The 23,409-nt window shown below is 37.1% G+C and overlaps 1 protein-coding gene across 2 annotated transcripts in view; it reads right to left on the bottom strand.

Moving 5' to 3' along the window:
• LOC131154126 (uncharacterized) overlaps window positions 1-23,409 on the bottom strand; it is a 71,835-nt gene that overhangs the window by 9,461 nt on the left and 38,965 nt on the right. For both annotated transcript variants that reach the window (XM_058106662.1, XM_058106661.1), the window contains exons 6-12: window positions 19,127-19,194; window positions 18,679-18,934; window positions 17,994-18,122; window positions 17,788-17,894; window positions 17,355-17,408; window positions 17,163-17,246; window positions 8,453-8,616 (exon numbers count right to left, since the gene is read on the bottom strand). In XM_058106662.1, the coding sequence (XP_057962645.1) occupies window positions 8,453-8,616; window positions 17,163-17,246; window positions 17,355-17,408; window positions 17,788-17,894; window positions 17,994-18,122; window positions 18,679-18,934; window positions 19,127-19,194 (862 nt within the window). The remainder of the gene's footprint in view (window positions 1-8,452; window positions 8,617-17,162; window positions 17,247-17,354; window positions 17,409-17,787; window positions 17,895-17,993; window positions 18,123-18,678; window positions 18,935-19,126; window positions 19,195-23,409) is intronic.

Consider the following 23,409-nt stretch of genomic DNA (forward strand, 5'->3'; position numbering starts at 1 on the left):
CCGGTGAGGTATTGTCCACTTTGGCCCACTAGCTTCACGGGTTTGTCCTATAAAAAGTGTCTCACATAGTTGGAGCCCAAACCCTTCTTATAAGCCCAAGAACTCCCTCGTATACATCCGATGTGGGACCGTCACACATATATATATATTGCTTTTCACATGTGTGAACTACATCCCCTAGAAGATTATTCCTTTTTCCATAGAGTTATTAGAAGTAAGTTTGATTTGGGGTGAGAATGGGTAGAATACCGATAGGGCTGGCAAAACGGGTCATGACCCATCGGGTCACCCGTGACCCACCTCTTTAAAACGAGTTCGGGTTTAGGGAAGTCAACCCGTTTAATAAACGGGCGGGTCACAGGTTGACCCGTTTATAAACGGGTTCAATCGGGTTCCGGTCGGATCACCTGCCGGGTGACCCATTTAATTGGATCCTTTATATACTTCCCAACCCACCCACCCACACAAAAAACCCTAATCCTCCTGATTCCTTTCAGCTTTCACGAGGACCACAGCTCTCGGCTCTCCTCTCACTCTCATCCTCTCCTCTCACTCTCTGAGTCCTCCGGCTGCCTCCCTCAAACCCTCCTGCTGGTGCACTGCTGCCTGCTGCGAACGAATCGTCGATCCACACCACTCCTCGAGAGCTCGAGTCCTCGTCTCCTCCACAGGCGTCAGCCCCCGCAGCTCCACAGACCACTCGACTCCACACCTCTAGCCGCCAGCTACTCCACAATCAGATGAAGCTCCCTCACGGATCAAGCTCCCTCACAATCCAGAGACGCAGAGGACTGTATTCTGCAGATCATCCATCATATCACAATCTACGTACATATATAGGGGACTGGGGAGGTTGAATGACTGATGAGGATCATTACTTAACATGCCAGGGTGTTGGAGGATTGGAGATCTAAAAATTTTTCATATTTTTTATTTAAAATTTCAGTTTAAACAGGAGATCCTTCGATTTCTAAAATTGAAGATTCAAAATTCGACGGGGGTGGATGTTTATAAGATGTCTTCCAGTTCTAGTTTGATGATGGAGATGATGAATGAGTTGTCTTCCGACGGTGATGGCGACGGTGATTTCTCGGTCTCAGATTTCCTGGGTACCGTGGAAATTGTTGAATCTGTTTTTGATTTTGATGGGATCGAATCAATTTGGGAAGGAGATGTAAATTACAGTTGCTGAAATTTTGCAGTTTCTCCATGCTGGTTTTTGGAGATCTGCTGTTTGTGTGATTAATGTTTGCAGTTACTGCAAGTTTGCATTTCCATTTTCGAACAGGGTTGGATGTTCTTCCCTCCGATTGGATTTTCAATTCCAATTGATTGTTTTCGATCGGAGATGTTACCGATCAGATCTCATTTGAATCCAGTTGGTGATTCAGATGCCTTCATCACCGTTACCGGTCGGATCCCATAAATAAAATGCAGTATTTTTTTTTAAAATGTCATTTTATATGAAATTTTAAAATATATGTATATAAAATAAATAAAATATATATTTTAAACAGGTGACTCAAAACCCACCCATTTATTAAACAGGTGGGTTAGGGTTGACATTTATGTGACCCATTTAACATTGACCCTTTTATGACCTGGCCCGTTGGCGACTCGCCCAGACCGGCCCCACCCACCCGTTTTGCCACCCCTAAATACCAGTGTTAGTTTGCGACGTTCTTTAGGGAATCCATGGAACTTTCAGATTTATCCCTTATTCACTCACACTAAATTTGTGGTGGAAGGGAGGGGATTTCAAATCTTGTTTTGGAAAGACTTGTGGTTGGGGAATGATGTTTTCCCCACATCTTTCCTCATCTCTTCTAGTTGAGCTTAGGCAAGATAATGTGATTTCCTTCTTTGCAATTGATTCGATTAGCCCTTTGGTCTTTTGGAACTTTCATCTGAAAAGAAATTTTAATAGAAGATAGTTCGTGGAACTATCTTTCTTGTCGTCTTTATTGAATAATTGTCATCTTTCTTCAAATAGGGATGTTCGGTGTCTTGGCCTCTGAATCATTCAGGGGTTTATTCTTGTGAATCATTTTTGAATTTTTGATCTGCTCCAATTCTATGTTTGCTCTATGTTCATTCATTTGGAAGGCCACAGTACCCCCAAAAATTAAGGCTTTTATTTGGCTGATTGCACTTAGTAAAACCAATACTAATAACTTGTTGCAAATTAGGAGATCTTTGAAGGCTTTATCTCCAGATGTTTGAGTGCTATGATATTCGAATTCTAAAACAGCATCTCACCTTTTCTATGCTGCGATTTTGCTTGGAAGATCTAGAATAAGCTATTTGGTGTTTTCGGAGAAAACTGAGTAGGCCCGGGATCAGTGAAGGAACTATTGACTACTTCATTTGGGGGTTTTGGAAGAAGGATGGATAGTACTACGGAAATGTGGTATTTTTGCGTTGCCGTGAGGATCATGGCTGGAGTGTACTGCACAGATCTTTTCAGGGAAAATAATTGAATTGGCAGCCATTTTTTGGAAAAGATTCACTATTTGGCTTCTTTGTGATGCACTAGTTTTGGTGTTATAAGGGAATTAGATTTAGGGAAGTTCAGCAAAATTAGAGTAATCTTTTGAATTGAGTTCTTTTTCTTTTTCTTTTTTGATAATAAAAGAAGAATTCAATAATAGAATAAGAATATACAGCTAAGAGAATAAGACATCTCCTTAACAAAGTCTGGAAAATCCAGATAAAAAAACACAAAGAAATATGAATGAACACTTTTCTGAATATCAGAAAAGCTCAGCCCCCTGAAAATTTCCTTGTCCAACACACCAAAGAGAAGCCAAATAATGTATCTTTTCCCAAACCAGCAACCAAGACGATATCTTCCTTAGAAAAATGCACACATTATGCTCCATTCACAACCCCCAAAAGACTGCTAAAAAAAAAAAAAAAGCACATTTCCAAAGTGCTGCCGTTTCCTTTTTCCTGCCAAATCCAGCAAAAGACACTTCCAAAAAATCCTCCACTGTCTTAGAATTCACCCAACATTAGCCTAAAATACAAATAACTTATTCCAAACACTCAAGCATAGCCACAATGAATGAAAAAATGAGATAATGTCTGAACAATTAAAGCAGAGAACACATGTCTGGAGATATAGCCTTCAAAGGTCTCCTAACCTGCAACAAGTTACTGGTCTTAATTCTATCAACTGCAACCAACCATATAAAAGCCTTAATTTTAAAGGGGACTTTGGTTTCCAAATGGAACTATAGAGAGGAAAAGATAAATTAGACCTATTAAAAAATCACAAAAAGATTTGCACGAATAAACCCCCGAAGGATCTAGAGACCAAGACCGCCTATCCTCCTTTAAAGAAAAATGACAGTTATTCAACAAGACTAGCAAATAGGGTAGCTCTACCATCTCCCTATCATTTAACAATCTATGAAAGTGGAAATCCCAAGAAGGCAAAGGACCACCAGGATGGACAACAAACAAAGAAATGGACCCATCCTATCCTGAGTTCAGCTGAAAAAGGCGTGGAAAAGAGGTGGACAACACTATATTCCCCAACCAAGGATCTTCCAAAAATGGGTACTACTACCTCTTCCCACCAAGAATTTAATGTAGGGAATGATGAGGGATAACTCTAAGAGATAGCTTTCCACAGGTTCTCCGAAGAACATCTAAATCTCAAATTAGTATCCTATCCATTCTCGTCTAATCCGTACTTCCTTTTAACAACAAAATGCCACGGGGGAATTCTCTAGCAAAAACCACCAAAGCCATTTAGCCAAGAGAGCCAAGTTTTTAGACACAAGATTTCCAATACCCAAACCACCCTCCTAGTTAGACCTACCGTACTTGATTTTGAATTGAGTTTTCCTCTTTTTTCTTTGTTATTATTAGTTTTTTTTTTTTTTTTTTTTTCCCCTTCTTGTTTGTGGCAGAATTTTGACTTGGAGATCTCTTATTCTCCTCTCTGTGGATTCTACTCCTATTAAAAAAATCTTTTGCTATTCGGAAAAAAATTTAGCGAAGAAAAAAGGCAATTCACAAGCCATCCTCAAGTGCGCAAAAGGTTCAGCTGACATGATATACAACTAGATAGTTTTAGATCAAAATTTTAAAGATAGATTATGTACCACAAAAATGGATCTCTATTGTCAAACTAATAATTCACCTTTTATCATGCATGGTGATCGAATTTGTAGAGTCTATGCCATCAATAGGATCTGTTCAAGGCAATCAAAGATAAGGTTTTTTTAAGATTTTTTAGATCATTCGTATGATTTTAACTATGAGGGCGGGCCTTGGATCAATGGTACAGTTTCTCCTTTGTGACAGATTAATCATGGGTTTGAGTCCAAGGAAACAACCTCTCTGCATAAAAGCAGGATTAAGGCTGCATACACTGTGATGAGCCTCCCCCTACCCTCGCAAAACAGGGAGCCTTGTTGCTTGGGGATGCCCTTATATGATTTTAACTTTGACTGGCTTGACTGTACCTCAACCTTTATTAGACAGAGCCCGACATTAACCATGATGCCATCATTGAACTTTTTGCTGTGCCCTATAAGCCTACAAAAAAATGATGTAAAAACTATACAGTTGTACATTATGTTATTTGAACCCTCCTCTTAGACCCGTATTCACTTTGTTCTGGTTCTTGAGTCAGCCTAAGATCTTCCATTTTCTTCATTTGTTTCTTCAGCTCTTCAGTGCGAGGCTGTTTTAACTGTAGCTAACCTTTTGAATTGCATGCTTTATCTTCTTTTTTCTCAGATATCTCATTATGAAAAGTTTCTTTGTAAGATTCCTTATTATTCTCTTTCACATCTTTGGAAGTGCAAGCTTCTTTCTTCCTAAGCATGAACACAACAAACTTAGTGCATGCTCTAATTTGAAGGGGCACTGTTACAACAATCCTATGTCCAACTATATGTCACTCAGCATGTAATAGACTACCCTGTCACTGAGGCATTGAACAAACCATAATTTGCTTATCTATGGCTGTAATTACTGACAACCAATCTAAAAGCTTAAGTTCAAATGACTTGGCATTTTTTTACAGATTCCTCTTAATATAACAATATTTTCTTTCCACTCCAATGCAGGGCATATTTCACAACTGTCGCCAGTTGACTACTTGCCGTAGGTGATCAATTGCCTGCACTACCACATTCTGCATCTTCCGCTGCTGGCCCCACCAACATCTACCACTTCTTTGGTTTTGAGGGTCACATATGGCATGTTATTTTTATTAGGTGCATTTCACATTTTACTATTCCAAACCACGTTGCCCCTATCACCAAAGATGAACTTATTCATACAGCCCCCCCTTTCCCACCAATGAACTCACTCCATCTGTAGATATATATGTTTTGCCTTCATCATTGAGCTCCCCTTCTCTTCATTGTAGTACCCTTTCGCACCAATGAACTCACTCCATCTGTAGATATATATGTTTTGCCTTCATTGAGCTTCCCTTCTCTTTGTTGTAGCACAGTTTGCTCTACTCTCTCCTTTCCTACCACTCTACTCAAGCATGCGGAAGAAACTCCCTTCCTGCGTGTCTACTAAGTTCGATGCACCTAATTCTAATCATCCTCCACCAAAAACAGTTGTAGTTTATTTAGCAATGGAAATAGTCTTCATTTTCCATTTCCTGTTCTCTAAGGAATTACAAAGAATGCACCTTATTTTTCAATTTTCCAACATTTGTACAGGAAACTTGGAAAACATAATATTGTTTGCCAAGTTCTACATAGAAATACTGCAAGTCGAAAATAACATAGCATTTCCATAATTCCTTGAAAAATTGAAAATGGAAAATGTAATGGAAACTATTTTCCACAGCTAAATAGGTTCTTAGGGTAAGTTCAGTTGTAGAAAACATTTTCCATTTTCAAGTTTTCTAAAGAATTGTAAAAATTTTGGGCTTATTTTTTAGTTTTTCAAGATTGGTACTAACAAGGTATAAAATACAAAGTTTATTTAAATGTGTAAAATAGTTTTTCATTTTTTATTTCTAAATTAAGATAACTACAAAAAAGACATTATTTTCCAATTTTCCAAAAAAATATAAAACGTAGTGTTTGGAAATCATGAATTTTGGGGCTTGAATTTGGATTTGTGTGGATTTAAAAGAAATTCAATACAAAATCCACAAAAACTAAAATCCACAATCCGAATTCCATGCTCCTATGTGTAAGGTCAAAGTTACAAATTTAGAAAATAATAAAAAGCTGTTCTCCAACATCTCTATATAAATTTAGAAAATTGGAAAACAAGGTCGCATTTTTGTAATTATTTGAAGAATAAGAAATGGAAAATAAAACTATTTTCACAAGTAAATAGTGCCAAAAAAATTTTATTGTTGTTCATTTATCTCACACAAAAATTGTAAAAATGAAAAATAAGCTGACTTCTCATAATTTTTTAGAAAGCTAAAATGGAAAATGAAAATTGTTTCAACAACTAAACAGCCCTTAGTTTTCTAATGCTTATATCACTTATAGTGCTTTTCTTGCCTCTGTGGACTGTCACTATAAGCGGCATTCGTCCAATTGGCATGCACTGATCTGAACTAGATCAATGCAACGCAAGAGTAGTTAGCTTCTCTTCAAAAGATGGTACACAGAACTGGACTCCTTTTCCAACAAATAAGAACATAAATGGATGTTTCTAAGGCTAAAAAAGTTAGAACTGATTCTCATGGTTCTATTGAGCACTCTAAAGAATGGTTTGTAGCTAAAAAGTTTTCTCAATAGTATGGTGTGACTATGAAGCACAAAGAAATGCTCAACCCAGTTATTTGTTTATGCAGTTTTCCAATAGCTGTCAGTTGGAAATTAAAATTTTGCTTTCTTGAAGTGGGTACTTGATGAAGATGTTTATATACAACCTCCTCATTTCCTCTCTCATCCTTCCCCAATTTTTGTGCTTAATGGTTTCCTCTTTATGTACATAAGCAAGTTACATAGATTGGCTTTTTCCACTTTTAGTCCAAATTCTTGTATTGAGGAAGTCAAAACACCATCGTTTCAATTATTTTAGATGAAGGATTTGGGTTCTCTATTCTTTTGGAGGTTGCCTTCATTCCTAAAGTAAATATTTGTTCTCAATCTAAGCATACCAATGAAATTATTGCCCATGCTAGTTTGACTAGCGGAAAAATGGCGGCCACTTGCCACACCTATGAAGCTAATGCCAAATTCTTAGCTACATATTATGTTCGACTGGAGGATCCCACATTGAATCAGGAATCAGTTAGTTGTGTGGTTCATCTCACTATTACTAAGACCTGTATTTTGCATCATGTGTAAGTCCAAATTTTCCTCAGCTTATTGTTATCCTCAGCTCACTTCTGGAGCGCCATGCCATTTTAAATGCAGTTCGGGTTGGGTATATCTCTAATTAAGCATACCACGGGTTTATGCATTTTATTTGAGAGATTTTCTTATTTTCAGAAGAGCAAGAAACTGGCAGTTGTAGGTAGATCCACTGCCGAAGCTGAGACCCGTGCTACAGTTGTGCTACCACTGAACCAGTTTGGCTTTGCTGGCTTCAACATGATATGTCTCTCTTTCCTCCTCTACCATACACTGTGTGTACTAGAGCGCTACCTGTGTTCCATAAGTGCACAAAAGCATATTGTGATAGGTTGCCACCACTTTGCTCATCAACATCTCTAGCGGGTTACTATTGCCTTCGTCTCCCCTTTCCAACATGTTGATTTCTTCACTATTGCATAGAACTGCTTGTTTACAGATTTTTACTTATCAAACCCTATTTGCTCCAAGCACATCAGGAGTTTGAGATGAAATGCACAAGTTTGAGTTATATACATTCTGAAACTAGCTTATCATATGAATAGCACTAAGAATAGGGATGTTTTTCATCTGACTACTTTAGTCTATATTTTATTTAACTATTGTGTATTTATCCTCACTAAATAAATTAACAGCAGCTACTTCAATGTTTAAGCACTCTTAACAATTTCATAGAAAACTTCAAACTGTCCTACCCCTCATAAGCCATAAATTTGGAAACTTCACCATTTTTTACTCCAGTCTCATGTCACTTTGTTAGTGTTGGAACAACTGTTGAAGCAATGAATTATCTTGAAAATTTGAACTCAAAAACTATAGCTTAAAGACTGCTATTAAAATTCAAATGACCAATATGAACAGCCACTCCTTCCCAATAAAGCTTCCATCTATTGCCAAACCTTATTTTACCTATTTCTGATCACCCTACGACAAATTTATAATAAACCCCAGTACTATCCTTCCAACCATAGAGAAGAATATAAGATTCAATCTCAAAAATCTTATTGTGTTTCCCTGCTTCCAGGACACAAACTTCAACATTATCAAATTCAAATATATATTGTAAATTATAAAAACCTTGGCAATGCAGCAGCTTGTTAGACATCAAGGAAACATCTTGCCAATGCAATCATAGCAAAGAGCCATACCTAGTCCAGTCCATATGCTTTGGTGTGGTAAAGAACTCAAATCGAAGAGCCCATTGCACAGACACATGGGGAGTGCAGAATGACATGGGCCCATCCATGGGAATGGAAAAAAGAAAGCTTGTCTGCACCAAATCTGCAACAACCTCATGGTGATCGCTCTGAACCTACATAACAAGATCATCCAACAACCATTCCAGCATAAGCAGAGGTGAGGTTTCAACCAGAGCATCCAAATTTTAATCTTTACAGACCGAGAAGACTGAAACATCAATACATCTTTTCAAATATTAAGCATTAAATATACGTCTTCATCTTTTTCTTTTTCATTTTTTTTTTCAAAGCAAGCAGTTTTAAGTAGCAGCTTTTCTAAATTTTAATTGAAGTAACAATAGATCACATTTTAAAATTTTTGTTATCAGATTTAAAAACTTCAACCAAACACTAAAACAGCAGTGAGGAACTAAGGATATTCCTAATTGATATTGTAAAACCCTTTCATTCTAAAAATGAACAGAGCCTTTCAATAACGGTGCCAATGAAAGTTCTGCACTAGCATTTAACACATCAGTGTTTTTGAGTAGGAAAGGCAAGAAAGAATATGAAACGTTCAGTTGTTTATCAGATAATTAAAAAAAATACTGCTCCTAAGTGTAGAGTTTATTATCAATCCAATGATTTATGACTTCAACCATGGCATAAAAATAGAATTCATACACAACATTACACTAGAACACTGCAAATACGGAGGAAAAAAAAAAAAGGATTGCAAAAATAGACTCTTAATATCATAGCCAATAGCAGGAGAAGGAAGAGGTTCATTAAAGAGCTACAATCTGATTCAAGAGAGGCTATCAGAGATCCTAGAGTAATTGTAAAAGAAATTATTCATTTTCGCAACGCCTTATATTCAGAGAATGATTTCATTGGTGTGTATACATGTATGCTTGGGAGGGTGGGTGTTTAGAAACATCACTGACAACAGCTGTCCTATTGTGACAGAGCAAACTAGTAGGAGAGACAATTTGAAGAAGAAGAGTTTTTTTTTTTTTTTTTGCCTTTGTCAAAAGAATTACTCAGATGATTTGATGAGACCTTTCCAGGAATTTTATGTTGGTGTGGTATATAGTAGCATTAACTCTGTTCATTTTTCAAAGGCTCCACTGGCGCCTAAGAAGTTTCATTCTTGATTGTACTAATGTATGACATTTCAAGCATGTTGACGGATCTTTAAAAGGTTTTAACCATGAGTCCCTTGATGTTAATTTCTTTGAGTTTACATCATATGATTCCAATCCCTTGAGTCCTTTCCTCTAATCTTTTGGATCGTCCTAATTTGCAGCAAGGTTTTAAATTTCGATCTCAACTCAAATTTCGAAGCTCCAAATGTATGGAAATTTTGGTTTCAATGTCAGTTTTGATTTCAATTTGAAAAAAAAAAAAACAAAAAACAAAAAAACAAAAAACAAAACAAAACAAAAACAAAAATCAATAGTAAAGCATGGAATTCTTTTATGAAACATTAGAAATGGTTAATAGACATAATAATGTAATTTTTTGGACTAAAACATTACAAGTTAAATATATATATATATATATATATATATGTGTGTGTGTGTGTGTGTGCGTGTGTGTGTGTGTGTATGTTGTGTATGAGGTGGAAAAGTTGTAATATAATGCATATCAAACATATATATTTGTAAGATAATGTGCTTTAAACTATTTAGTTAATACAAATGACATTCATAAATGATTTAAATATTATTTATTACACAAATAATGATGATTAGACATGAATGATTAAATAAAATGTCATTGTAAATTTAATTTTTCATATAATTTCAAAAGCCCTAGCAATAATCATTTTTTTTCAATAAAAAAATAAAAAAATTCAAAGAGAAATTTCATTTCACTCCTAAATCTCTCATTTGATTTCCAAGAAAAAATCATTCTGTGGTTAACATTTCGAAAAGTTTCGCTAAAATTTCGAGATTTTGATATATTTCAGATGATTCATTGAGATTTTGACAAAAATTATGAAAGATGGAAATCGATTGCCGTTTTGATTTCGAGGGTGATGGAAACCAGAAATCTCAACAATTTCATGGAAATTTAAGACCATGATTTGCAGAAATACACATGGCAGCATCATAGAGAAAGAGAGCCCTCCTCCATCCTAACAATAGGCCCTTAGTGTTCTCATAGCTTCCTATGATATTGACCATCCTATTGTTGTTCAGGAAGGAAAATGCATCTATACCCTGCATCCAACTATAATTTTGTTTGCTACAATTTCTTGTCCTCTATTCCCTCTATCCTAACACCTTCTTCCCAATTGCCAAACTTACATTCATATCGTTTTTTATCTCCTTAGCAACCACTTGTCATTGGTCTTTGCATTAGTTAGATGTGAAAAATGCCTACATGGTGATCTTATGGAGCAACCACATGGTCTTTTTCCTCCACTGACAGTGGGCAACATTGGTGTGTCATCTCAAGAAATCCTCAAATGATCCATTATGATCACTAATGATGATGCTCAAGGTATACAAAGCCTAAAGCATTTTCTCTAAACACAATTTCAAATTAAAAGATTTAAGACCGTCAAAATATTCCTACAATTCAGAAGCATTCAAATCTCATACAGGGACCACTTCGCCACTAAGGAATAGATCCTTTAGACATTGGGCTATATGTTAGCAAACCTATGGATCCTAACATCAAATAGATGAAGATGGTTTGTTGGTTGATCCTAGATGATGCTCAATACTTCTCACTTGACTGGATATATCTTCCAAAACAAGTGTTGTGAGCCACTTTTTTTATGTTTCCCAAATAAGTCACTGAGATGCTATCATTCACATTTTGCAATGCCTCAAAGGTGCACTTGGGAGAGGTCAGTCACCCTCTGCATGAGCCACAGTTGTGTATTATGGGTTTAGTACTTATAACCTAGTGTCCTAAAAGCATAAGAAAAATACTATGGTGGAACCTGATTGAGTGCTGAATTGGAGTATAAAGCCATAGCCCAAACTACGTGTGAATTGATTAGGCTAAAGAACATGTAGGAAGAACTCATCTTTCTACTGTCTCAGCCTACGGAGTTAATATCTGATGATCAAGTTGTTATTCGTTCTGCCGCCAATCGAGTCTTTCATGAGAGAGAACAAAACATATTGAAGGTCGATTCTCATTTTCTTAAAGGGAAACTTTTGCAGAAGCTTATTGCAACCACTCTTGAAGTTTGAATGCCAACTTGCCCATTTATTCACTAAAGCTTGGGGGAGTTCTTGGGTTAAATCAATTAGTAACAAGCTAGGGATCAATGATCTAGCTTGAGGGGGAGTGTTGTTGGTTATTTAGTTGTATTACTTATGTTAGTAAGCGTGAATTAGTGAGTGACTATGATCATTATGATGTATTTGACATTATATTATAATAGAGATGGAGTCCCATCACTGTGATTAGGTTTTCCAATTAGTGAACAATGTTAGCACTTTTGAATAGGCTAGCATGGTTTTGGGTCAACTGGAGTATTCACAGTATAGTAGTTTTATTAAAGGTTGGTAGCTTCGGAATCTAGTTCCAATAACTAATGCAGTAATGGAGGAAAGCAATGAAGTCAGCTAGAATGGGTGCTGTTTCCAAGTGTCAAGCTTTGAGAACAAAGGGGATTCATGCCCTGATATTCCATATTCTATTTTCTATTTTTTTAAAATCATATATATTTTAGAAAACAGGTTAATGGGGGAATCAGCATGCGTGATCCTTAAACAATGAGGCATGAAAAGGCGTGTTTTCCTGGCTGAGTCATATGCCCCAGCTGCAAAAGGAGTATGCATATGGGGAGTTAGCATTTTAAAATAGGCATTGGGGTGTTTTTTGCCTTAAAATGCATTGAGGTGCGCCTTGAATGCCTTTAAAAACACTGCTTGAAGTCTCATGTCCTTTGCAGTTTGCTTCTTTGGCAGGTTTTTTATTCTAGTTCAGCATCCTCTCTAGAAGGTAATACTTATTGTGCACCCTTCTAGGATCTGGTCCCTGCGGCGTCTTGCAGGTCAGATGAGTAGAGGGATGCTTTTGTTTCCCTAAGAAGTCATGCTACTCTCATTTAGATTGTCCTGTTTCTTCTTTCATACTTGTCCTTGTTTTGGGTCCTCCTCCAAGCAAGATTGAGAGTTCAAATAGAGATATTTTGAGCTGCATTTGGGGGGAAAGCATGAGAAATCACCTGCTTACACAGAAGGACATTTCAAGCTAACTGCAGGAGTACTCTAGATCTCAGCAATTAGTGTCATAGAACATTGCTCAAGAAGGCAAATGGTTAGGGAAATTACACTTGTAACTGGATTCTCTATGGTATAAAGTAACTCAAAGCAAATCCTGCCTCAAGCAGGATGGCGAGATGCCAGTACAGGAGTATGCCCCTCAAATGGAAGGTTTTTCTAAGGTATCTCACCCTTTTCCTTAGGTTTGTATAAATTGTTCATGGGAATATTCAGTTATGGGAAGGTTTGTGGGGAAGGAGACATCCCTTTTCCTCGAGAATTCCTTTTGACTTCAACATCCCTCTACTCCTACAATGCGCACATTTTTACTTTTGTACCCATTGATTATTACATGGAATTTACATTTTGCTAGGTATTGGATAAGAGTATGTAACACAAACACTGTAGCCAGACAGTTTACTTCCTAGTTTGCACTATTAAATCATGAAGTAAACTTCTATGCACATAACCAAAATTGAAAAACTCAACCAAACCCCCCCCCCCCCCCTGCAGAGCATCAAAAACCATTGCCATCCTCTTAATTCCCCCAAATTTAACCATATGGAACGTGAATGCCACTAGAAAAGTGCCAAATTTGGCTTCAAGGGCAACATTCCATCAATGTGGCATAGACAGCATACAATAAATATTTCTGAGGTTTTAAAGTGCGACCTCAAAAAGTACTCTCTGTTCCCATAAAGAATGCAAAGCCTGAGAGAAGAGGGGGAATGGATCTATCCAATGCATGTCCTATAATACATTTACAATGTACATCAGGAAACTAAATGAGCTAAATTAACCTCTAGAACAACCAAAGCAAACAGAATACCAGCTCCCTCAATCCTATCACATATACCATGGAAAACATGCTTCCAAGTTATATTAGAATTAACTGCTATTGACAGTCTGAGATTTCTACACATGCAAAGAGTTAATAAAACAGAAAGAGTTACATAGTGTGTTGTGGAATGAAGAAGGTTGTTTCTCAAATCAGAGAGAGGACCTTTGACCTCATCAATTGGGAAGGAGTGAAAACTGAAGAGAAGAAGGTTTTGATTGATGGAATGCAGTTGCCAGCAACTACACCAGATCTGTATCAAGAAGTTCTCTGGTAGGAATCAGGAAAGTGAATGGAGTTTTCACAGAATTCCACAGTAGTGGGAGGCCTGTGGAGGTTTTGGATGGGGAGGAAATGCTTCAGGATGGTGGAAGCTGCGAGTCTGTGAGGGCAAAAGACGAGAAGTTGGTATACCATTGCAGAACACAAAATGGTCATGGAAAACAATTGAGCAAGATTTTAGATGATTTGTAGACAGGCGAGCATCTACACCTTTTGACAAGGGCAAAAAACATAGAAAGGCATCTCAAAAGGCCAGTAAGCTGACTGATAAGATCAAAGTTAGTTGGATGAATGTGGATGGATCGATCAGCCTGAACCCTATATTGTGTGATTCAAGAGTGAAATTTCTTAACTGTGCTCATGCAGGAAGGATCACTGATAGTGGTCCAGCCATCTCTCTGATACAGAGGTGGATGTTTGGGCAAATACAGCTTAAATGGTTCTGATGGGGTTGACGGTTGTTGAGAAGGTGGATGAGCTATTCCTTTCAATTTTCATCCAAAGAGGAAAAGTGTTTGATCTTGGTGAAGAAGCTTTGAATTCTGGATAGAGAGTTCCCCTTAGATTGGTGGTATCCAGAAGCTGGGGGTCACAAAGCAAACAGCTAAATGAAACCTATGCAGATTCAAGCAGTCACTGATCATCTGGGGGCCAAGGAAGTGGTTTAAGAGTGACTTTTGCAGTGGTTTTCTAGGGGCAGACAAGGGCATGAGGAAACACTCAAACCTGAAGTGTGCAAGAATCTTGGTGAGGCATCACAAGATGTGTTTCTAGCAGCAGTGAGGTTGGATGTAGGATCATGGTCTATGAAGATCACTATCAAGTTGACATTAAGTATTGTGCACTAGGTGGCGATGGATTAAGGCACGAAGGATTATGAAACTTACATGGGAGTCAATAAAGGCTTCAGAGGAATATTTTTCAGGGAAGCACACTTGGAAACCAATCAGCTAGGCGGAAGGTGAATATGCCTGGAAGGGAAAAAAGAAGATTCCCACTTTAAAATTCAAAATCATTGAAATGAGGGAACATGACTCTCTGAAATCATGAGCTGATGCTGGGAGAAGGGGAAGGGCTTTATTAAAGGAGACCTGCACAAGCCCAATGAGAAAAGGCCCAGCAAAGAACCACACATAATCACAAAAAAAAAAAAAATAGTACCATCAATAAACTGTAAATAAGATATAACACCACCCACAAACCCCAGTCAAACTTTCTCCAACAAGCCATGATTAATTATCCCAGTCAAAAGATGAACAACAATAGTCAAAAGAAAGGAGATAACAGGTCACCTTGTCCAACACCTGTTGATGCTCTAAGCTAAGAGTTAAGATCAATATTATGGTAACTGCACAACCAACAGAGGAAAGACACCCCTTAATCCACTTTGTCCACCCACATAGAAACCATTTCATTGTTACCAGCCTACCAAGAAATCTCCAACAAACCCCATCATAAGCCTTCAAATTCATTGGCCACTAAATGCAAACTGAATATGAATTTCATTCACATTAATTGAATATGAATTTCATTTACATTAATCGAATATGTTTAATATGGTTATTTTATTACTGTTTCCATCATTTCAAAAATTGAAATCGAAAATGAAATCAACATCCAAAATTCCCATTGAAATTTTTTGCACCCTTGAAGCCTCAAAATTTCAGTAGAAATCAACTATACACACCATTAACAAACACTCTTTAAAAACCCTAAACATAAAACATCCTCAGTGATATCCTAACAGACCTAGAAAAAACCCATAGTGAAGCCATCCATGCTAGAGCTTTCTCCATCTCAAACACCACTTTCCTCACCACCTCATCTTCCTCGAAAGGTCTATCTAGGCTGTAGCCACTCAGCCTTACTTAAAAAAAAAGAACACCAATCTAAATCTTTCGTGATTGCCTAATAATCATTCTCCTGCGAATAAAGTCCCTTAAGAGACCAAGTCATGCTCACCTCCATAATGAAATATTCATGCGTCCTACCAAATGAAACAATCTAGAACCACATATCCACATGCATATAGCAACACATCTTGCATTCAAAATTCTACCAATGGTTTCCACTGTAGCCGTTTCAAGAAGTCCTCAACCCTTGATTAAGTCTTAACAGATGACGCCAGAAATTTTTATGTTGAGTTTTAAAACTGCTCTAATTCTGACCTGGAGAAGGATAAAGGAGGAAATCATATTGTGAAGCAAAAAAAATGGGGGGATATCTCAGTAAAGGACAGTGAGTACGATAGTGATTTTGCATGTGACAGTGGTCCATTGCTTGTGATACACTTGGGGACATTTCTTATGGGCCTCCTCCACTTGAAGATCTGGAGAAGTGGGAAGACTGGGTGTAAACTTGACAGTGAATAATCAGTGTAAGAATGGGATCTCACTAACCCATGTCGAGGAGGTTAGTGTGCAGGACATTAAGCATAAAAACTTCGGAATTAGGATGATTATAAAGCACTATTAATTACAAGGGAAAGGGATTAAAGGAGGGGTTTCCTTTTTTAATTGAAGAAGAAAAAAATTTATTAAGAAGTGGTACAACAAGGAGTATAAGAAATCCTCCTTAAAAGGTAAAAAGACAAAAAAAAACAAAAAATATCAAAACAATTCAAAACAGCACAGCCAACCAATCATGCTATCAATCAAAAAAAGAAACCCGTTGAAACATCCAGCAGCAAAATCCCACAAAGAGAACAGATACTGAATCCTATCCCAAAGCACAGTCGAAGATATCCTCTTCCCCATAAAAGTACAAGCATTCTACTCTAACCAAATCCCCCACAAAACTGAAAAAACCATACACCATGACAACACCAAAGCATCTTTACCCCTACCAAAACCTTAAAAAGAGATAGCTAATAAAAAACCTCCACCACCTTCAGACACGCCCCTTTTTCTCCAAATAAGCCACAAAGATTATTACATGCCCTCCAAGAAAAAGAGCAAAGAGGGAACAAGTGAGAAGCACACTCCGAATATTCGAAATAAAAGAGGGATTTTCTTAATTAGGGATTGTTATTTTTTCCTTTGGTTTGATTTCCTCTTCCTTTTTTCCTTTTGCTATCTTTTGTTTTTTTCTCTATTAAAAGAAGCTTTTATCCTCTCCTGGATTGTGATTCTCTCGTCTCTGAGTATATATATTCTATTTCTTTTAATAAAAATAATAATTTAAAAAACAGAAAAGGCACAATCAACTGCAGAGCCCTGCCTGCAATAGAATCTGTAAAAGAATTGGCAGACCTCAATATATTTTTTCAAAATAGCAAGAAAATAATCCATATTAGTCACACGCATACAATAGAGTCAAACCACACCTTTGTAATTGTTGGGGAATTCCTCCGAGATGGATGGACAAACTGTTGACTTATAGCTTCAGAAGTCTCCAATGTAATTGATACCTGCCAAACAGACTTCATCCAAGTAAACTCCAAGCAGCACAATAACACAAAAAACTGCTACAGTATTACTTGCTTTAATGAACTCGTCTAGTTAAAAATATCAATTACCTCAAGACATCTCCTAGTTCCTTCTTCATGAAAGAAAGTAAGAGTGCCACCTATCTGCAATAGCAAGTACTGAATGAATAGTTGAAATTAATAAGTTAGCATTATTTACAAAGCTAGGATTCTGCAGTAGACATTTACCGGCTGCCATATGATCAAAAATTCATTAGTGTGTCACAACCAAAACACCCATGTTGATGATAATCCAGAAGTCATTTTTAACGAAAATTTCATAAATCAATAGCTGCTTTTTTAAATGTGAAAAATAGTTTTTCATTAAAAGATAAATCTTCATTCTAAAAGTCAAATCAAACTTTTCCAATTCTTCAGAATCAAAGCTTACTTTTTAACTCCTATGGCATCACAAGAATGGGCTCTTTACAAGCAAATCCTTAAGAAAATGCAGAAGAGGCCAAATATAGTAATGAACAATTACCATATCACTGAAGTAATAAGTTGACTCAGAGTTCTTTGGGGAAAATCGGAGCAAAACTTCGTCGTCCAGCCTGATATTGTAAGACCTGCCTCGAATAAAACCTTCTGCTGCAGAAAACGTTTGCATTAACTATGTTCACCAGTATAAACATAGTTTCAAGCTAAATAAAGCTCTAAAATATTTGACAGAGAAGTACAATCATGTACATGCTACTGGTTCAACAGTTCCTGGTACAGATGACACTCCTGCTTCATCAACTGGGGAAAGGGACGCCATGTGCTTCCGCTGCTCACTTGGAGACAGAATAGCTGGAGACATCTGGGATGACAAAACATCTGTTTGCAAACATATTTTAGCATAACCGCTGCAGTTATGATTGAGATTGTAAAATGATATAGAAAATTTCTCAGTGCTTTGAGGCACAGGTTGCAGTAAACTTAGGGGGAGTTTGCCCCCCCTTTCTCACCTCAACTTCTCCTTTTTAAAACCAAAGCTGGGTCTAGCGTGTCTGGTGATCAGCTTTTCCAGCTTTTAAAACCCAACTTTTAGCTTTTTTGGGGAGCTTTTAACAGTTACATATTTGAAGCTTTTAAAAGCTAAAAGCTAGCTTTTTCTCCAATAAATTATTCTATTCCATAGTCATCCTTAATTAGCGTTTTTTCTCCAACAAATTCTATTCCATTGTTGACCTCAATGTTTTTTTCAAATATTACAAAAATATCAAAGCATTAATTATATTTCCTAAAAATACTATCCATTTAAACATTTTAAATACTTTTAGGCACCTTACAATTGAAGGAAAATACTGAGTGCATCTTGTAATTTTTCATTTACCAACTTCTTACAGGGAAAAAACAAATTACTGATCATTTCCACCAATAGCTAACTTACCAGGACCAGAATCATACAAGACCTCAGCCACAGACAGCCGAGGAAGTGCCATATATGAAGATAAACTAGTACGTTCTCCCTCAAAATTTGGAGTATTCTTATTTGATGACCTTCCTAGTGATGATTGTACAGATAATGAACTTAAGCTTTTGTGAATATTTTCTTTAATGTGATTGTAGGAAGAAACCGATGAAATCTCATCCCTGGAGCTTTCATATCCTTCCTCAAAAGCATCATAGCCATCATTAGCTCTAGCCTGTGAAAAGGTCAATGATTTCAATTTTCCAGAAATATATATATATATATATATATATATATATATCAACAGTTCAAAAAAATAATATAAAGACTGGTTGCCCAATCACCAAAAAAGCAAAAAACACATAAATTCCAAGGAAGGAATTAAAAAGACATGGAACTGAAAAATCAAACCCTGTTAGCAGCATACCCAGTCAGAGTCTCCATCCATCTCTTTCCAGTATATGTCCATTTGGATGGCCGCAGGAGGAACAATCCCTAAAAACATTGAAGAAGAAGTTACTTATATGCTCCTCATGTATTAAAAAGGGGGGGAGATTCAAAACTTATGCCTGAGTCAACCCTTCATACCCAAAATCCATTAAAAAAGAAAAAGTCAAGGACCGAACTGAGGTTTATCTCTTTATACTCCATTCCAAAAAGTTGATATTTGAATTGAACAGGCTGTGATACTCTAAAATATTGTTCCTGGTTTGAAAATAAAATTTAATATAATTTGTATTTTTTTTTTCATTTTTTTTCTCAACCTATTTTAATTAAAGAATAAAATTTTAAAAAAGAGATTGCGTCCAGTATCTGAAGTAGTAGGATAAGGAATAGAAACCACGAGCATAGCCTGTAGCCCTGTGGCAACTCAACCTCAAAGCACAATATTCTAAAGTAGTTTTAAAACTCAATAAAATCAGATATAATCAATGGGACCATCTCACAAGGAGTAATACAACGTTTGGAATCCAAACCTCAATCCTGGTATGCTACACATCAACTCTTTCTAGCGGCATTTATTCACGCATAGAGCATTTCTCTCTAAATAAGCTTTTAATTAGTCATAGCAATATGAAATGTATTGAAACAAGCAGCAGACACTCCTTTGAATGTGACCGCGGCTATATGCACATCAACCCTGTGGATCAAAAAGAGGTCACATCAAATCTATCTCAGCAGCTATCATGGACCATAAATAGAGCTCATCTTCCTCTTCTATTTTCTGGTCAACCCTTTTAAAACAAACCCACAAAAAAAAATGAACGACGGGAAAAAAACTAACAAAATATAAATAAAAAACCCCTCTTTCAACCCTTTCAATTTTAATTAACATAGCACTTCAAATTTCACTAGATTTTCTTCACCTTGCAATCCAAACAAACTTCATTTTCCTCATGGATCACAAATTCACAAGATCATTTTGTCCAATCCTTTTCAAGAATTTCATCCACCAGGTGAGCAAAATCTCATCCCCACACTGCTTACTCACCTGCTTCTCTTTACCGAGTCCAATACCTAAAAAATTGATACACCCTCCAAACATTCATGAGAAGATGGTGACACATAAAAAATATCACCAAGTAATTAGATAAATCAGAAACATATATAAATTGTCGCAAGCCTCGTCCAATAACAATCCTCCATGAAAAAAAAAATAACTATCAGCACCTCTCATGTTGCAATTCACTGCCGCACCTTTTTCTCTTTTGTATAACTATCTCTTCCACACCCACCCAGAATGCCATTCAATGAGACCCTGTCCATCATTAATAATTGTAGGAAAGTTTCAAATCCGTTTGGTCAACTTTCCTATTTTTCTAAGAAAATCTCGGCATTAAATGTGTGAATATCCTAGAATATTTAGTTTCCTTAGAAGTTAGTATCTTTGGTTCTTTCCTTCTATTCTTCTGCTGTACATCTATTTATACAGACCTGTAACTATGTTACGATTAATGAGAATTATTTCCACAAGAAGCTATCTCATTCTAGATGGTATCAGAGCTAGGTCCGGCTCTTGGCCTTGCGTAAACCCTAGTTTCCCTTGGCGGCTCCAATCTGACCCTAATCTCTATAGGGTTTTCTTCCTAGTTCAACTCTACCCTAATCTCTTCTGTTGCTGTAGCCATGGCTGAAACTTCAAACAAAGCTAAACCCAAAACCAAACCTGAAACCAGACCTACCCATTCTGAACCTTACTCTGTCCAAATTACCAATATACGATTGAATGAGGCCAACTTCCTGCGGTGGTCACAATCTGTCAGGATGTATATTCATGGAAGAGGGAAGATAGGGTACTTGACTGGTGAAGCTAAGAAGCTCGAGAAGACAGACCCATCTTATGCTATATGGCATGCTGAAAATTCCATGGTGATGGCATGGCTCGTGAATGCTATGGATGAAGAGATTAGTGCTAATTACATGTGCTATTCTACTGCAAAGGAACTCTGGGACAAAATGTTATGATGTTTGGTGATCCTTGACCAGGGTTTGCAAAAGAAATTTCAGGCTCAAGAAAGGCATTAAAAAACAGGAGATTTTGAAGATAGGGTAGCTGAAACAAAGGCCTTTCATCATCAGGATTTCCTCTTCTTCCAGTCAAGGCATAATGACAAAAACTGAGTCATAGGAATCAAGACAGAGAAAAATAATAACATTTAAGGGCCACTAGAATAAAATATATATATTCAGGCCCAACTGGTTAACAAAGGGATACAATCCTTATTTTGGTCCATATAAAAGGAAATAGCTTAATCAAACATGGTCATCATTCATTGATTGCTGCTTTATATAGGAGATTCTATTCTAATCACAAAATCTTGTTCATTATGCACAAAACTTCCTGATGAAATCTGAATTGGTCAGTTGATGAAAAGTTTTCCCATCCATGTTTACCAAAATACTGCACCTCCAGTAAATGCCTTTTTCTTTTTTCTATCTTCACCTTTTTCTTTGTTTTTTTCCTCTTTCTATTTTTTTTTTTTTTTTTCAATATATAGGACTTCCTTATTGGGCATGAACTTGCCCCTAGGATCAGTCCAGTTTCAACTTAGGAGCACAAGTTTACATCCCTTCTTATCTAGTGAGCTTCTGCGTCCGAAACTGGCGTGACCAAGCAAACACCTCCTTACCTTTTTTGCATAGGGAAATTAACTCTTCCTCAACTGGTTATTCATTTCTTATGGGGCACTCTCAGTTTAGTCTCGGTGACTTCCTCTGCATCCTCTTGTTCAAATTACCAACTGACAAACCAACTTCTTTCTTACCCTCCTAGGCACGAGTCAATATGGGGAATTATTGCTATCCTTCTTGAGTCAGTTGTTTTTGCAATGCCTTTTTTATATGAGAATGCAAAAAAAAAAAAAAAAAGAGTGAAAAATGGACCTGTTATTGAAAAATAATAATAATAATAATAATTCCAACACCCACAGGCAATGTTGTCGGAAGGAATTAAAGGGAAAAGAAAAAGGAAGAACAAAAAAAGCATAACCAAATGACCATTATTCATGCTAGAAAAGAGAGCAAAGTTTCAACTTGATTGGAGTCCTTCATGAGACATCTCTACTGCTATCTAGTTCACCAATGATCCTTCGTGATTTGGCAGAGGGTTAGTCTTGACATTCGGATGTTCCCCTTCCTTTGCCTGAAACCTCAGGACATTAGCATCGATTAAATCTTGTACTATGTGCTTCAATATGATGTTGTTCTCTGTGAAATGTCCTGGAGAGTTCATGTGCAACTCACAAGTTACATTAGGGTTATGCTACTATGAGGGAGGACCAGGCTTTGGGGGGATAGGGGTCATTATGGCTCGAGCAATTACCTCTTGATATAGCTTAAGTAGTGGAAGAGGTAATGCACTAAATTCTCTTTTTGGTCTGGTGATCTTAGGAGTGTCCACTTTTCAACACTAGGCATAGGCCTGGTTTGATGCTTCACTGCGGCCTACGCTATTCACAACACTTATCTCTCCCTCTTTGCTTCCCTTCCTCACGAAAGGACTCCTTTTATTCATGGCAATATATGGGGCCACATAATCCACCAATTTACCTAACTTCAAACTGATTTCTACCTTTTCACCCATGGCAACTAAGCAAAATCCATAAGGCTTAGGCTCAAAAGCTTATCGTAGTAGATGCCCAGGAATGTCCCTACAAACAAATCTACCATGTCTTTGTTCTCCAGTGATGGTTGGACTTGTGTTATTGCCTCTCTCCATCTATGAGCATACTCCCTCAATGTTTTTGTTCTCTTTTTTTCCATTCCTTGTAGTTGTGATCAAGTAGGAGCTATGCCTATGTTGAATCGATATTGCAGTATAAAGGCATAAGCCAGGTCCTTCCACCCTTGAGTATGACTCTTGTCCAGCGTGGCATACCATCGCAGTGTCGGACCTGTCAGGCTTTCGTGAAGTACATGAATCAGAAGTTAGTGAATCTTTGCATGTGCCATCATTTTGCGTGTGTACATCAGATGATATGTCTTTGGGCACCTCGTCCCATCATATTTCTAGGATTCAAGAGCTTTGACTTTGGCCAGTATGCCGACACCAATGAACAAACAGAGCTCCTTCAATTCAATGCCTCCAAACTCTTGTGCTCCTTGTAGGGTCCATAATTGTTCCTCCAGATATGTCATGCGATTGCTAATTGAACATTCCTCTATCATGGGAGCCTTTGGTGTTGGTGCGAGTGGCATGGGGAATTAAAG

This window comes from Malania oleifera, chromosome 4, assembly GCF_029873635.1.
Source record: "Malania oleifera isolate guangnan ecotype guangnan chromosome 4, ASM2987363v1, whole genome shotgun sequence".
Taxonomy (NCBI): domain Eukaryota; kingdom Viridiplantae; phylum Streptophyta; class Magnoliopsida; order Santalales; family Ximeniaceae; genus Malania; species Malania oleifera.